General features: G+C 38.9%; 1 protein-coding gene and 1 pseudogene across 1 annotated transcript; both read right to left on the bottom strand.

The window, feature by feature from the left end:
• Positions 1-105: 105 nt before the first annotated feature.
• On the bottom strand, positions 106-2420 carry LOC149027267 (L-type lectin-domain containing receptor kinase IV.1-like). Its single transcript, XM_089161075.1, is given in 2 exon segments — positions 106-1236; positions 1238-2420. Coding segments are annotated over 2 exon segments (2034 nt in total). The 5' UTR covers positions 2363-2420; the 3' UTR covers positions 106-327.
• Positions 2421-10121: 7701 nt separating this feature from the next.
• Positions 10122-12152, bottom strand: LOC149027266 (L-type lectin-domain containing receptor kinase IV.1 pseudogene; annotated as a pseudogene).
• Positions 12153-15783: the final 3631 nt, after the last annotated feature.

Raw genomic sequence — 15783 nt, 5'->3', positions numbered from 1 at the left:
AAGATAATTTGTCTGGAGACACAAATTAACATTCCAACTTCACAGCAAGTCAGCAACCTTCTGTAAGAGAAAATCATTAAAATTATTACAAACGATCACTGTGTATCCACGACTCTAATATTGTTGATCTTGATGGAAATAAGACTAAAGGGAAAAAAAAGAAAAGATCTTTGATGGGAAGAGAATATAGACAAACAAGAAGTCCATGGTTACAGCTAATACGTTGAGAGAATGATGGAGGTCTCCAAGCCATCAACAAAACGTATGGAAAAGAAAAGCAAGCTCAAGGACTTTAGAGTCCCAAGACAAACTTCAAAGCCTAGAATCTCAACGTCCACTAGAGAGAGTCGATTCTGAAATTGCTGTTGATGGCGCACTCGAGTTCTCTAAGAAGAAAGGATATGTTGATTTGACAAAGTCATCAAACCCTTCATGACCAGAGCCACTTGCATATGTTAAGCCACCGACGCTGAGACCAAGAGATGACAACTCTGGTAAAGGAAGCGTTCCTTCCAAATATTGGATTATTTGTCTCATGCTTGGCCTTGCTGATGGATAACAATGAGAGCAAAGCAATCCAAGCTTCAACACCAATTCCATTTCCTTCTCTTCATAATTCATACCCAATTTTGGATCCACAGTTTCAAGTATTGTCCCTTTGCTCCAGCAACAGAAAACCCTATCCACCAACACCAAATCTTCTGCTAATGCTCCTGCTTCTATTGGCCTTCTCCCACAAGCAACTTCCAATATAAAAGCCCCAAATGCAAACACATCTGTGCTTGGGTCAGCCTTACCAGTTCTTGAAACTTCTGGTGCAAGATAACCCAAGGTTCCAACTATATGTGTTGTTTGAGGGTCAGAACCATGGTCGTACAATCTCGCAAGTCCAAAATCTCCTAGTCTTCCATTCATTTCCGCATCCAATAGAACATTACTTGACTTTATATCTCTGTGAATCACAACTTGCTCCCATTCTTCATGCAGATAAAGAAGTGCAGATGCTACACCTCGAATAATTCGAAAACGTTGACCCCAATTAAGCACCGGCATGAACGGGTCGAAGAGGTATTTGTCTAGACTACCATTGGGCATGAATTCATATACCAAAAGAAGTTCTCCTTTACGCCGGCAATAACCCAAGAGGGTTACCAAGTTCCGATGCCGTAACTGACCAATGCTAACGATCTCAGCAATGAATTCCTTTATCCCTTGTCTTGATTCATGGGAAACCTTTCTTCACTGCAACATCGATTTTGGAATTGGGTAGAACACCTCTGTAAACCCTCCCAAACCCACCAATTCCCAGAAGCTCCTTCTGTTTAAACCCATTAGTTGCCACATAGAGATCTTTGTAGTTGAAACGATGAGGCCCATAATCGAGTTCCCATTCTTCAAGTACCTGTTCAAATTTTCTCTTCCGTTTCACCAGAATCTGGATGCCAAATACGGAGGCAAACACTAAAACAACAGCAATTATAGGAACTCCGATGGTCAGCATGGCTGGCTTCTTCTTGGGTCCTCTTCGAGGAAGCTTGGGAAGTTGAGATAGATTAAGTTCTTCTGCTTGCCCATTCACCTTAAAGCTCCAACCCAACACACAGTGGGAAGTGAGAACCGAACCAGTAGAGGATGAGAAACCCACGAACATGGACTCTTTCATGACCGGAGAAAGATCGAGATTCCTTGACAAGAGAGGAATCGCGGGTTTAGGAATACCGGTTGGAGCTAATGTGACATTAATTTGCTTATGCAAACCATCATAATCCACCCAGGCTTGCATGGAGTGGCCACTGATGAGTGTGAGGTTATGAGATTGACCATTTTTATCAAAATAGGAAGCTGGAAGGGAAGCCACAGAGGTCAATCCATTGACATCTATGCCAACATGGTTGTCATTGATATCACTGAACTCTTTGCTCTGTATGGTGTCGAGCTCAACTGCGAATACATGATTGGTTGAATTGCCCACGTTGGTCTCATTGAAGAGGCCAAGATATTGGCTTGGAAGAGCACCAGGAAGACCTCTTGTGGGTGCTATGACAAAGGCTATTCCATGACCACTCAAATCTGGATACTGAGACAGAATCGCAAACACAAAAGTGGAAGAGAAAGATAGAGCAGAGTTATTACCTGAAACGGAACGTTCCAAGAAACGAATCGGATTATTGTAGAAAGCATGGCCCTGTTGTTGCCTGGTGGAGTTCGTAAGCATGAGAAGGCCTTTGGATGTGATTTCAGCTATACCGTCCAGTTTCAAGTTATTATTTCCTGTGAAGCCATTATAGGTGAAACTAACTTGTTCACCTACTGCGGTTATCACAAGGAGGAACAAAACTGTTAACTTGAGAACAGAAATCATGGCTTCTGGGTTCTGCAACTTTGAGAATTCATTCCATCTTCTCGGTGTGTACGATGTATTTGACAAGAACATGTAATAAATAGCTTGACATGAATGGTTTTGCCTGATAATAAAAGTAAGAAATTAATTCGCGTTTCCAACTTGAGAGTCAATGCAGTAGGATTGAGATTTCTCATCCCAAATCCACGTGGAGGAATATGATAGGAACTATTTTATTAATTTTCCACTTGAAAGTTGAAACACGCGAAGTAATATGACAAAAGATAATTAATGCCGTAGAATTTTGGTAACTGGGAGGTGAAGACTGAAGAGGTAGTTCTTCCTCCTAATCATTTTTTCAAATAGAATTTCGAGAATGGAAAGTTGCAAGAAAATGCTTAGAATCAGAAATCTATATATTTTGCTTTTTAAAAATTCATTAATCACAAGAGTCCTATCAAAGTCCACAAGGCCTAAACAAGAGAATAAAAATGCTTAAAGGCACAATAATTCTGGGAGTAGAGATCAAAGCCAAGGAATGATGTTTATTTCTCCAATTTTTGTTCTTATTCCCAGAAGATTGGAGCTCTATAATAAAGTCGTCATTGAGGCTGTTCACCTTTAGTAAATCTCGATTACTTTGAACCAGATTTCTACCAGCAAAGAAAAGAAGAAGATTATTTTGAAGCACATAGAAGAAGAGGTATCAGTATAAAAAGGGTGACTTCCCTAATATAAATACTAGTAACATGACAAAGGATGATGCCGTGGAACTTTGGTTAGTTGAAGGTGAAGAGGTACAATGGCCGATGAAAATGGCGAATGAGCAATCAAAATGAACATCGACTTGCCGAGAAGTCTCAATCTATGCATCATCATAAATTTTGTGAAATTTTCTTTCAAATCATTCAGATAGAATTTCATGAATGAAATTGTAAGAAAATATTGAGAGTGGAATGGTCCACTCTCTAGCAAGTCCAACCAAAGTCAATAGAACTTAAACAAAACAAGAATATATATCTATAAAAGGCACAAAAATGGGGACCAAAACCAAGGCAAACTGGAGGATGATGCCAATTTCTTCAATTTAATTTCTACCTAGAAGACAGGAGCTCTTTAACTAAGTCAACAATGGCAACTTTACTAGAGCTCAACCACTTTGAAGTATGACTTCCCAAAATTTTGATGACTGGACGTAGTCAATCCTAACCAAGGGTAAAGACCAAGTAATTTTTGTAATTTTTTGGGGTACAGATTTTGAATTCAATAGAATATATATAAATTAGTAAAACAATGATTCTTGAATGGATGGAACACCACTTGAAAATTCAGTCTAAAATATTTGTTATTACTGTATGAATTATCCCAAAAGTGCCTTGTGTTTAAAGTTTAAACCCCTAGAGATTTTTGTACTTAGATTTATGAGGTTCAAATCAAGTTTCTTCGTATAATTATGCATATTTTACCTTCCTTTTAATCACTGTGCTCAACATAATAGCTAACATAGAAGCAGTGGCTGTTATTGGAAGCTCAAGATACTGGGTTACTAAGAGTTACTAAGTTCCGATGCCGTAATTTACCGAGGCTAACGATCTCAGCAACAAATTCTTTCATCCCTTGTCTCGATTCATGGGAGACTTTCTTCACTGCAACTTCAATTCTGGAGTTGGATAATATAATATGCCTTTATACACCCTACCAAAGCCACCAGTACCCAAGAGTTCCTTCTGCTTAAACCCCTTAGTTGCCACATAGAGATCTTTGTACTTGAACCTATGAGGCCCGTAATCGAGTTCCCACTCTTCAAGCAGTTCTGCAAATTTTCTCTTCCTTATAATCACCATAAATAGGGTGCAAAAGAAGGAACAGTAATTAACCTATTTCATTCCTAGACGTAACGCATGGGCAACAGCTGAACCCATAGTTCGAAAATTTCACTGTGCTTGGCATTTCCTCTATCTCTATGGCTCCAGAAGTTCAACTAGTTGAGAGTTTTCTTTTGAAATGGAGCCAATTACACAAGAAGGACATTATTCTCTACCTAGTCACTGGGATTAAACGGCTAAGGAATCAAATAGAGATTCAATGCACTAGGATAAAGACTGGGGGAAAATCCACGAGGAAGAACTTGATAGACCACTATTACCATTTGATATAAATGCATGTACGCGCGCGCGGTGACAAAATATAATGCGCGTGGAAATTTGGTTACTATAAGGTACTGACTATGGTCAATCAAGGCTGCGAATGAGCAGTATTCTAATGAATAAACGCTAAATTCAATAGGCGTGAGACCTAGCTTTGGATTTTGATTGTGATTGTGATTGGGACGGACTTTTCTCCAATACGGAGGACTGGAGGAGGAGTGGCTTATAGGCATGGAGCAATTTTCCATTGAAACTTGAAAATACAAAATATTGATGAATTTTCCATGATGTATCATCGATTTTTCGGCAAATGACGAAATATAGTCGATTTTATGGCCACAGGGTGAAAGTTGCTCCCATGTTTGTTAAAGATATTTACCACAGCATTTGAGGTTGCTGTGTCGTCACTCTTTGTTCGTCGGAGATGTCAAAGAATCATTCTGCAACTATTTTGAAACTTGCAACTACAGCTTTAGAGAAGAAGAAGAAGAAGAAGTAAATTAAGAAAGTGAGCATTTTGATACCTCGGACCAATCAAGTCTAAAGTCGAGGGATTCCCTTTTTTTTCTTCTTTTCTTTCTATCAAGTTGAAATTCATGAACCATGCGTAGACATGACCGGATAACTACAATAAGGCAATATTTTGGAAATTAAGAGTCAAGAACCGGACAGAAAATTCAATGTTCAAAACATTGATACTAGACAAGCCCATGATCCTCATGTTATTCAATTTATTTCTTTGTAGATGTAGAACATGTATCTCAATATCATATCAACCTCTTGATGTGATGTTAAGACACGTTTCTTATATCTACAAGAAAATGAATATTCACAACTTAGGATTTTCTCAATGCAACATGACATAAATATGGTGAAATTTTTTGCAAAAAACTGCAAAACAGAATGGTCAACTCTCAATCAATTAATGGCCAGTGAAACACTGAAAGGAGTCAGAAATTTTTATATTCTATTTTATTTTTTATAAAAAAATATTAACCAAAAAGAGAGAGGGGAGGTGGGGAGAAGAAGACAAGTAGAGTGCGAAACTCTTCAAAAACCAACAAAGAAAAAGAGAGGGTGGGCCGAGGGGGTGAAGGTGAGGCTGGTGGGCCAAAGGGAGAAGGCGGGATGAGGGTGGGAGGGGGTAATGGGTTGGGCCCGGGAGAGGGGTGGAACTAAACAAGGAGACGGAGATGGGACGGGTTGGGCTAGAAGGAATAAGGGATACGAAGGGAATGGGGGTGGGCTTGGGCACGAATGGGCTAGGCCCAGCAAAGGAAAGGGGTTAGGAAATGAGATATGTGTTGGACACGTTGACTAGAGTTGCATAACTATGGTTTTTTATTTGACTCGACTTTCAAAAAATTTGATGACCCCACCTGATCAATCCTAACCCAGCGATAAGACCACTCGACTTTCATAAAATCATAACTATGGTTTCGTTGAAGATGCCAAGATATTGACTTGGAACTTGGAAGAGCACCAGGCAAGCTTCTCGTGGGAGTGATGACGAAGGCCATCCCGTTCCCTCTAAAATCTGGAGAAGAGGGGACGATAGCAAAGACAAATGTGACAGAAAAGGAGAGAGCAGCAGCAGCAGCAGCAGTGCCTGACGATGACGATGATGCTTTAAGGAAGCGAATTGGGTTAGGATAAAATGCATGTCCCAGGCTTTCCTTGGTTTCCTTGGTCAGCCTAAGGAGACCATTGGATATGTGATCTCAGCTATGCCATCCAAGCTCAAGTTGGCTCCTTTGAATCCATTGTAGATGAATCCATTAATTTCTTCTCCTTGTGTTACTGCAGCTCCAAGCTCTCACCAAGAGGAACAAAACCACCAGATTCAACACTGCATTCATGGCTTCCAGATTAGATAAATTTTAAACTCGATCGCTTCTAACTTCTCTACCAATCACCGCTGACTTCACGTTGCTCTCTTAATTAATCTCTGTACATGTTTCTTCACATTGCTGATTAATAGTTAGACTTTAATGGGTTCAGCAGGCCAGCAGCTGAACCTGAAACCGTAGTTTGGAAATTTCACAGCGTCAAGTCAGCCTACTGCTTCGCATCCTAGCTAGATCTCTATAGCTCCAGAAGTTCAACTACTCGAGAGTTTTCTATTTCTATCAACGTTTGAAATGGAGCCAATTACATCTGATGATGGGAAGCACATCGATCATTCTCTACCTAGTGGGATAAAAAAAGATTGACCAAAGTATTTCTTATTCGTTTACCAATTATTGAGGACGTTTTTTTAAACCCATCAGGTCCACTGATACCCTAGTGAGTTTTTAATTTTCATTAATTTCTTTGGGGTTTGGGCGAGGTGGCGCCTGCACCAATTTTCACAAACAATCAATCACCGAACAAGGAAACAGTAGTATAATTAACTTCAATTCTGAAGGAACAAAAAGTCCTACCTATATCCATATATCACAATTATATGTGCTAGAAACAATTAACAGAAAATTTACAAACAATAATTTGCATGATACATCCCCATCAGCCAGCTTTCAAATTATCAGAAAATAAAAGGAACAAAGAAATGCATCTGAATGCTTACCATGTCTAATCTTCAACAGTACTAATTCCATTGCAGCTAGCTCTTGCATTTTCAACACTGTCATGTCCATTTTCAGACATTTGTATCTCCATAGAAAGAAATTTTCCGGGCAAGCACTCTTAAAGCAGTCTTATAACGTATATATACCGCGAGGATTTTTGTACAGTATTGCAGTTTCAATCACCACATCATGAGAGATCTTTAAAACTGTTAGGTCAATCTCCAAGGAATGCCCCACTAAGATGGTATCTTTGTAAACAAGCTTCAAAAACTCTTCCTGAAGAACAACTAAACATTATATTGATGCCAAAGACACATAGTATAAGAAAAAGCTGGATTACTAGATCATTCATGAAAACTTGCATCGCCTCCCACAGAAGGGTGGAAAAAATTTCCATGGAACCAGGAATTAAACCAAGTAACGCACTGCATATCTTTAAGTATCGTAGTCACCCCACTCAGCATCTCACACGTTATTCCACTATACTTAAAACATACCATAACTGTAACTTCATTTTCAATAACACAATACTTTTCCTTAAAAAAAAAATGAACCATTTTTCTTTTGCTCTAGGTAGAAGAGTCAAGATGAGAGGCTTTGGACAACTTCTAAGAAGAATGAAATTATTTGTAAATATGTGAGAGTTGCACCACCACCCAGGATCTGAAAACATGTCATGCATCATCTGTTCCTAACCACTTCTCAATTGAGGCCCCAACCTGGTACGGGCTACCAACGTTGAACAATAACGGAGATGGCAACGGACAAAATTAACTGTATCAGATGGTCAAGCTTATGCGTGAAGATAACAGACTCAAACAAATATCTTGGTTTCAGACTTTCAGTAAAGAGTGAAGAATCTGCCCAATAAATAGTTGAATATCTGTTAAGCTCCAATGACCAAGAATTCAGAAACTTAGAAACATGACATAGAGTCAGGATCACCACTCAATATATGACAAGCTTTTTGTTGACAAGAACATAATCCATCAGACAAAAACCCAGACAGAATCACTCCACCAAAAAGCCACAATGAAATAAATAGATAGCAACAATCAAAACCTTCAATAGTCTATTTACTAATCTCAAGTTCTCAACAGGTAACTTCCACCCAAATTTATGACTCAGTTAATAGTTTCTAGGTTTGGAACCTGTAGACAATCTTCTGTCTCTTAAGAAAATACAAACAATAGAACTTAAAACCACATAAACTATACTAGATCTCCATAACAGTTTTGGATGATTAAAATGCTCCTCCATCCCTCTCTCACATCACTCTTCCCTAAAATCTATAATCAACTCTTACCAAAAAAAAATCTATAATCAACTTAGATGGTTGGAAGCACTGACATATTGCCAATGAAAGATACAATCACATACAGCACTTGTACCCCTTAGCTATCAACGTCAGCAGCAGTGTTAGCCATTCATTGGCCCAAAATACGCGCAGTCATGTTTTGCCCAAAAACTGTGAGCAGTGTGATTGGATTTTTGTTGGTGGCTGCACGGATATCCTCCGTGCAGCCGCCTCCTTGTGACATGTGGCAAAGGTAAATCTTATGGTTGTTTATAAGGGTAAAAATGTAAATTTAAAATGTCAACAATAACTCAATTTATTAAATTTACAATCTTAACCCCCCATAATTTATAACATTCATTTTTACAACCCTGTTTTCTAAATCTAAAGTAGGGAAGAACGCTCGATGCCCTACCATTCAAACACAACCGGTATAGCGACCCTCCTTTCCGGCAGCCCGTGCAACCTTCCTCTTTGGCAACTGGCGCAACCTCTTCAACAACGACATCTTCAATTTTTTGTGTCTATTTTCTCGAACAATACATTAATGGGTTCTAGGTTGGGGTGTTTGTCTCCCAGAAATCTTCTGCAATTAATGAGTTCTCCCTTCCTCTTCATCTTTGCCTGTTAAACCTTCCTCTCCCTCTTACGATAATAATTTATCAAAGGTACATCAAATTTTGATACTTTTCAAGTTTTCTTGTTATCAATCCATCATTGTGAAAACCCAATTAATTTCAAAAAATTCATAGTTGTTTCCATTTTGGATTGAAACCCTATTTCAGATAGTTGCTTTTAGTTTTATTTAGGATTTATTGAAGTCGATTTCATCTCAACCAAGATATATTACCTGATGTTTGTTTTTGGTTTTATTTAGGATTTGGACGCAAGTAGGGTTTCTAGTTAAATGTTGGGATGGCAAGATTGGGAGTACTCAAAGAAGGATGACTTCAAAGAATTTTAGACGTCTTCGCAGTGCAAAGCGAAAAGGAGAAGGACGGTCCAAAGCAAAAGAGTACTTGAAGAAGATGAGATTTCATTTGAAGCGAAGTTTAGGATTTTGTTCGATCTGAAGAAATCTGGGTTGAGTTTGTAAATTAAGGAAATCCGAGGCAACAAATTGTAATTATTTAAGTCTTTTAAAATATAAAATTTCATTCAATGCATCTCAACCGCTCCTTAGTTTTGAGAACAGGTGGAGCACCCTAGGGCTTGCGCGGAGGATATCCGCGCAGGCGCCAACAAAAATCCGTGATTAACTTGCCAAGAAGGAACGCTGACCAGAAGATTTGTCAGGACACTGGCCATCTTTACTGCGGCCACCTGAACCATGAACACAGCCTCTGAATGATTCATAGCCCCTTCCAGTAAAGGGACCATGGCCCTGGTTAGCAATTAAAGGCAGAACCTTCCATCAGTAGCAGTGTCTTCCAGCTAGCAAATAATGAGTTAAATGTAGTTCAAGGATGCAACCAACAATATTTAGGAGTACAAATTAGTATGAGACCAGTTACAAACCAGAAGTAGTAGCTGCAGGCAGCACAATACGGATCACAGATCCAAGAATCTAATCTGATAACTCATGATTGAGGTGAATATACACTACCAAAGACCAGGTGGCGTGATTGCTTCGGAAATGCAGAGTTGACCCCTGGAGGAGGGTATAGAAAAATATGAAAACTGACTAAGAAATAGAATCAAGAACAGTGGCTTGTATGGAACAAAAACCATTGTTCACAATAAAACCCAGTGCTAGCCAGGGTTGAGAATCAACGTCCTCCAGAAAGTAGTAGTGATTCTAAAATTTCTGGTGATGATGTAGCATTTTGAACCTTAGAAGAAGAGGCTTCAACTTCCATAGATGTTATGCCACTGGCAGACAGACAGAGAGACGAATCAGACGATAGATCTGGTAGAAGAAGTATTCCCTCCAAATATTGCACAACTTCTCTCATAGTTGGCCTTGCTGTTGGAACAGAATGAGAGCAAAGCAATCCAAGATTCAACACCAACTCCATTTCCTTTTGTACATAATCGATTCCCAAGTTGGGATCTACTGCGTCAAGAATTTTCCCTCTTCTCTTGCAAGAAAGCACCCAATCCACCAATATCAGTTCCTCAGCTGGTGCTTTTAGGTCTATAGGTCTCCTTCCACAAGCAACTTCCAACACAAACGCCCCAAATGCAAAAACATCTGTGCTTGGATTTGGCAACCCAGTTCTTGAAAGTTCTGGTGCAAGATAACCTAGTGTCCCAACCACTCGTGTGCTTTGAGGGTCAGATCCACGGTCATACAATTTTGCAAGTCCAAAATCTCCTAATCTTCCATTCATTTCCCCGTCCAATAGAACATTGCTGGACTTTACATCCCTATGAAGGACAATCTTCTCCCAGTCTTCGTGTAGATAAACTAGTGCAGATGCGACACCTCCAATAATCTGAAGCCTGTGACTCCAATTAAGAACTGGCATTGATTGATTGAAGAGGAACTTATCTAGACTTCCTTTAGGCACGAATTCATACACCAAGAGAAGTTCTCCTTTACGCCGGCAATACCCCAAGAGTTTTACTAAGTTCCGATGCCGGAGTTGACCCAGGCTGACTATCTCAGTGACAAATTCTTTCATCCCTTGTTGTGAGTCATGTGAGATCTTCTTCACTGCAACTTCAATTTTGGAACTGGGTAGTACACCTCTATAAACCCTACCAAAGCCTCCGACACCCAAAAGCTCTTTGTGCTTAAAGCCCTTTGTGGCCACATAGAGATCTTTGTACTTGAATCTATGAGGACTGTAATCGAGTTCCCATTCTTCAACTACTTCTGCATATTTTATCTTCCATCTTATCAGTATTCCCAAAATAACTCCTAGCACTAGAGAAGCAGCAATTACAGGGAGACCGACAGTCAAAAGAGCTGAAGGTTTCTCGCTGTTTATAGGAAGTCTGGGAAGCTGGGAGATGTTGAGTTCCTTTGCTTGGCCGTTCAGCTTGAAGCTCCATCCCAGTACATAGTGGGATGAGGCAACAGTACCCGTAGACGATGAGAATCCAATGAACATAGTCTCTTTCAAGACCGGAGAAAGATCTTGAGACAGAGACAACAGAGAAATAGCAGGTTTAGGAACCCCGGTTGGAGCTAATGTTACATTGATCTGTTTCTGGACACCATCGTAATCTACCCAAACTTGCATGGATTTGCCACTGGCCAAGGTCAGGTTCTGAAGCTGACCATACTGATCGACGTAGGCCGCCGGAGCAGAAGCAACAGAAACCAATCCATTGATATCAATACCCACATGGTTGTTGTTGATATCATAGAACTCTGTACTTTGTACGGTGTCGACCTCTACTGCGAATACATGATTGGTTACATGGCCAACGTTGCTGTCGTTGAAGATGCCAAAATATTGGCTTGGAAGACCACCAGGGAGACCTTCTGTAGGTGCAATGACAAAGGCAATTCCGTGGCTGCTCATACCGGGATAGTGGGAGACGATGCCAAAGACATAGGTGGTAGAAAAGGAGAGAGCGGCTGCAGCGGTGGTGTTATGCGAAGAGGATGGAGGGAAGAAGTGAATTGGTTCAGGGTTGAAGGCGTGACCTTTCTGTTGCTGGTTATTTGCCACGTCTGCTTGGGTAAGCATGAGGAGACCATCGGATGTAACCTGTGCCATGCCGTCCAAGCTCAAGCTAGCATTCTTAAAGCCATTGAAAGTGAGATTGCCTTCTTCTGCTTGTAATATTGCTGTTCCAATTCTAGCTAGGAGGAAGAAAACTGTAACTTCAAGAATGGAATTCATCGCAATCCCAGATTCTCTCCTGCTTCAACACTTGTGCCTTATTTCCCGTTACTCGTTGCTCCTTGCGTTAATTGGATTTGCTCTCTTCGATCGATGAACAAACACTAATAAACATATATATATATTTAATGGGATACGCATTTTTACTAGGGATGGGCTCTTCTCCGACTAATATCCAGTACATTTTTAATTGTAGATATGTGACATGCGTCCCAATATCACGTCAAAAGGTTAAGATCCATTTATAAGTTACATCAATTTTTTTAAAATTTAATGACAATTTTTTTATGTGACTTTTAAATAGATTTTAACCATTTTATTTGATGTTGGAACATGTCATATATCATTTTCCTTGTCAGAAATAGACTGGATAAATTTTCGGCACTAATCTAGGGAGAATATTTCCCAAGAAGTCCCTAGTGAATGATCAATGCTTGTCATTCAATTTGTGATTGTTAGAGTTCGGATCAGTTTCCCTGTCGGGGAGAACAATGTAGTACCTAGACGCTTCCTTATCATACAATAGTAATGGAGTTCACCTATGGATATTAATAAAATAAATCATAAGTAAGATTTCAAAATACTTAATCATTTTTTTGATGAAGTCAATTATTAAATAATTTTAAAATTGACAACAATATTTTTTAAAATAATTTACACTTTGACGATGCTTTTTACTATCTATTATTTTTTTAATTTTTTCTTGTAAAGAGTAAATTATCAATAAATAAACTTTACAAAATGAACATTACAAATAAAAAACACACATGATTTTCAAAAGTAAAAAGGTTAATACATGCAAAGCAAATGAATCATGGTAGTTAGTGAAACTATTCCATTTACAATAAAAATCAAAATAAAAAGAATAAGAAGAAAAAAAATTAAGAAAGAGACTACAAAGACGTGTGTTTCATCCATATTAGAGAATCTAATTGTTTTTTTAGTAGGATTTGCGAGGTCTCATGAGGGGTTGTTGCTGGAGTTCTAATCAACTTCCTGTCTAAGAAAAACAATGTGGTCCTTATCCATGTAAGAGAATCCAATTGTTGTGCTGATTTTTTAACAGAATTTGCGAGGTCTCATGGGGGAGGGGAATTGTTGTTGGAGTTCATATCAACTTCCTATATGTGAAAAACAATGTGATCTTAAACGCTTTCCCATCACACAATAGTAATGAAGTCTACCTATGAATATTAATGAAATAAATCATAGGTGGTATCTCAATATACTTAATCTGTTTATATTTTTATTTTTTATTTTTTGAAGTGAATTATTGAAAGAAAATCTAAAATTTACAACACTATGTTTTAAAAGTAATTTGAACTTTAACAATGCTTTTTCCTATATATTATATTTTTTTTCTTTTAAGGAGTAAATTATCAATAAATAAACTTTACAAAATCGACATTACAAATAAAAAAAGGCACATGATTTCAAAAGTAAAAGCTAATACATGCAAGTCAAATGAATCATGATACTTAGTTAATCTATTCTATTCACAATATAAAATCAAAATAAAAAAAATGAGAAAACAAAAGAGAAGCAAAATTCAATTTTTGTGCTGACTTTTTAAGGGAATTTACAAGGTCCCATGAGGAGATTCATTTTTGTCCTAGCAGTCTTCCCCCAAAATTGGCTAGACTTGTTCACCAAAACACACGTAAGAAATGCTATCAACGTCTGCAATTTTTTTTTTTCTTCTTCCAGAAAAGGTAACGCGTGGGCAGTTGTTGAATCAAGTCAAGTCAGCCTACTGGTTGGCATTCTAGATCTTTATAGCTCCTGAAGTTCAAATACTTGAGAGTTTTCTATTTCTATCGACGTTTGAAATGGATCTATAAGTGCATGTAACATGACAAAATATAATGCTGTGGAATTTTTGTAGCTATAAAGTTTTTTTCTTTGGTTGAAATTTGGTAACCAGAAGGTCAAGAGGTACCAAGGCAAATCAATGGTCAATGAAGGCTGCGAATGAGCTAAAATCAATGGGCTTGTGAGGGACTTGGGGATCGTATATAAGACCAAGAAGTTAGACTTGAAGGAAACATTATCATGAAACTATTAGGAAATAACATAAATGTGAACTGATATCCTCAAAATAATTGGCTATTGTCAGAAAAATAGGGCTGTTTACTGGGGAAAGAAAAAAAATTAGGGCTTTTTGTTTGACTTTGACTCCCAAAAGATTTGATTACCGACCTAGTCAAGCTTAAGTTAACTTGCAATGTTTTGAGAATTAAAAGTTAGAATTGGTGAGAAAATTCAATGGCAAAAACTTTTATTATTGATTCTCAATCTTCACAACCATCATCTCCTCAACTTGGGATTTACAATAAAGTCATCATTGAGGTGGTGTCACGTTTTAGTATATTTGTTGCTTCTTCGACTACTTTGAAATAAAGGATAAGGGGTATCGGTAATGATAGAGTGCCCATTATTGCTTGAAAATCATTGAAATAGGATCGAAGATTGATCACCAGAGTTATAATCAAAGGCAAACTAGTTAACTAGAGAGAAAGAGCATCAACCCAAGAAGGATGGAGAGGGGAGGGAAGGAAGGTTGACGGCCAGAAGGAGAGGTTGGGCCAAGGGGTTGAAGGTGAGGGTGGGGGGTCAAAGGAGATCAATGGGGATGAGGGTGGGGAAGGGTAATGGGTTGGGCAGGGGGAGAGAGGGCCGGGGAATTAAAGAAGGAGAAGGAGACAGATGGGCTGAGAAGGAGATGGGACGGGTTGGGCTAGAAGGAATAGGTTAGAGAGGAAATTGGGTTGGGCTTGGGCAGGGATGGGCTAGGCCCAACTTGGGAAAGGGGTAGGAAATGGGACGTGTTTACATGTTGACTAGGGGTGCAAGTTTGGCCCTAACGGTCCTGACTGGCCTAAAGCCCAAATATGGCTTAAACTCAAGATTTTGGCCCTGAGGGCGGGTTAGGGCCAAGGGCAGTCCTGTGATTACTCTTTGGCTCGCTGAGCCTGTTTCAATCCATCCTTGATTTTTTGTTATGATTTTAACCATGATTTAGAACTTAATTTTGGCCTTGATTCTGGTCTTAATTTTGACCATAATGCTTGAACCCAATGAATTAGGAACAGGGACAAGAATAAGGCCAATAAGGACCAATCTAGGGCCAAGTATAGGGCAAATCAGAGACAAGGCCAAGTATAAGGCCAATTAGGGCTAAGGCCAAGAATAGACCAATCAGGGCTAAGGCCAAGGACCAATTAGAGCCAGGGACATGGCCCATTAGAATGGAAATGGGCTTGGCATGACCCTATAGGGCTTAACGTTAGGGACAATAATCCTTAGCCCTGAATTAAAGTCAGAGCGGAAATGGTTTTGGCATGGACCTGTAGGGCTTAGAGTCAAGGACAATAATCATTGGCCTTGAATTAGGATAAGGGCAAAAATGAGCTTAGATTATAATATATAGAGTTATGCTTGAAATTGTAAAAGCCTAGCGTTGTTGCGATCCTAATGTTTTTTTTTTTTGGTAAGATCAACCCCAAATGATTACCCAAAAAAAAAAGAAAAAATCAACCCCAAATTTTATCTATTTGACTTGACTTTTAAAAGGTTAGATGACTCCACGCGGTCAGTCCAAACCAAGAGTCTAAAATTAGATTTTCTATTT

The sequence above is a fragment of the Hakea prostrata genome, chromosome 1, assembly GCF_041222555.1.
Source record: "Hakea prostrata isolate BN-2017 chromosome 1, UWA_Hpros_2, whole genome shotgun sequence".
Classification (NCBI taxonomy): domain Eukaryota; kingdom Viridiplantae; phylum Streptophyta; class Magnoliopsida; order Proteales; family Proteaceae; genus Hakea; species Hakea prostrata.
This window is presented reverse-complemented; position numbering and strand designations above follow the sequence as displayed.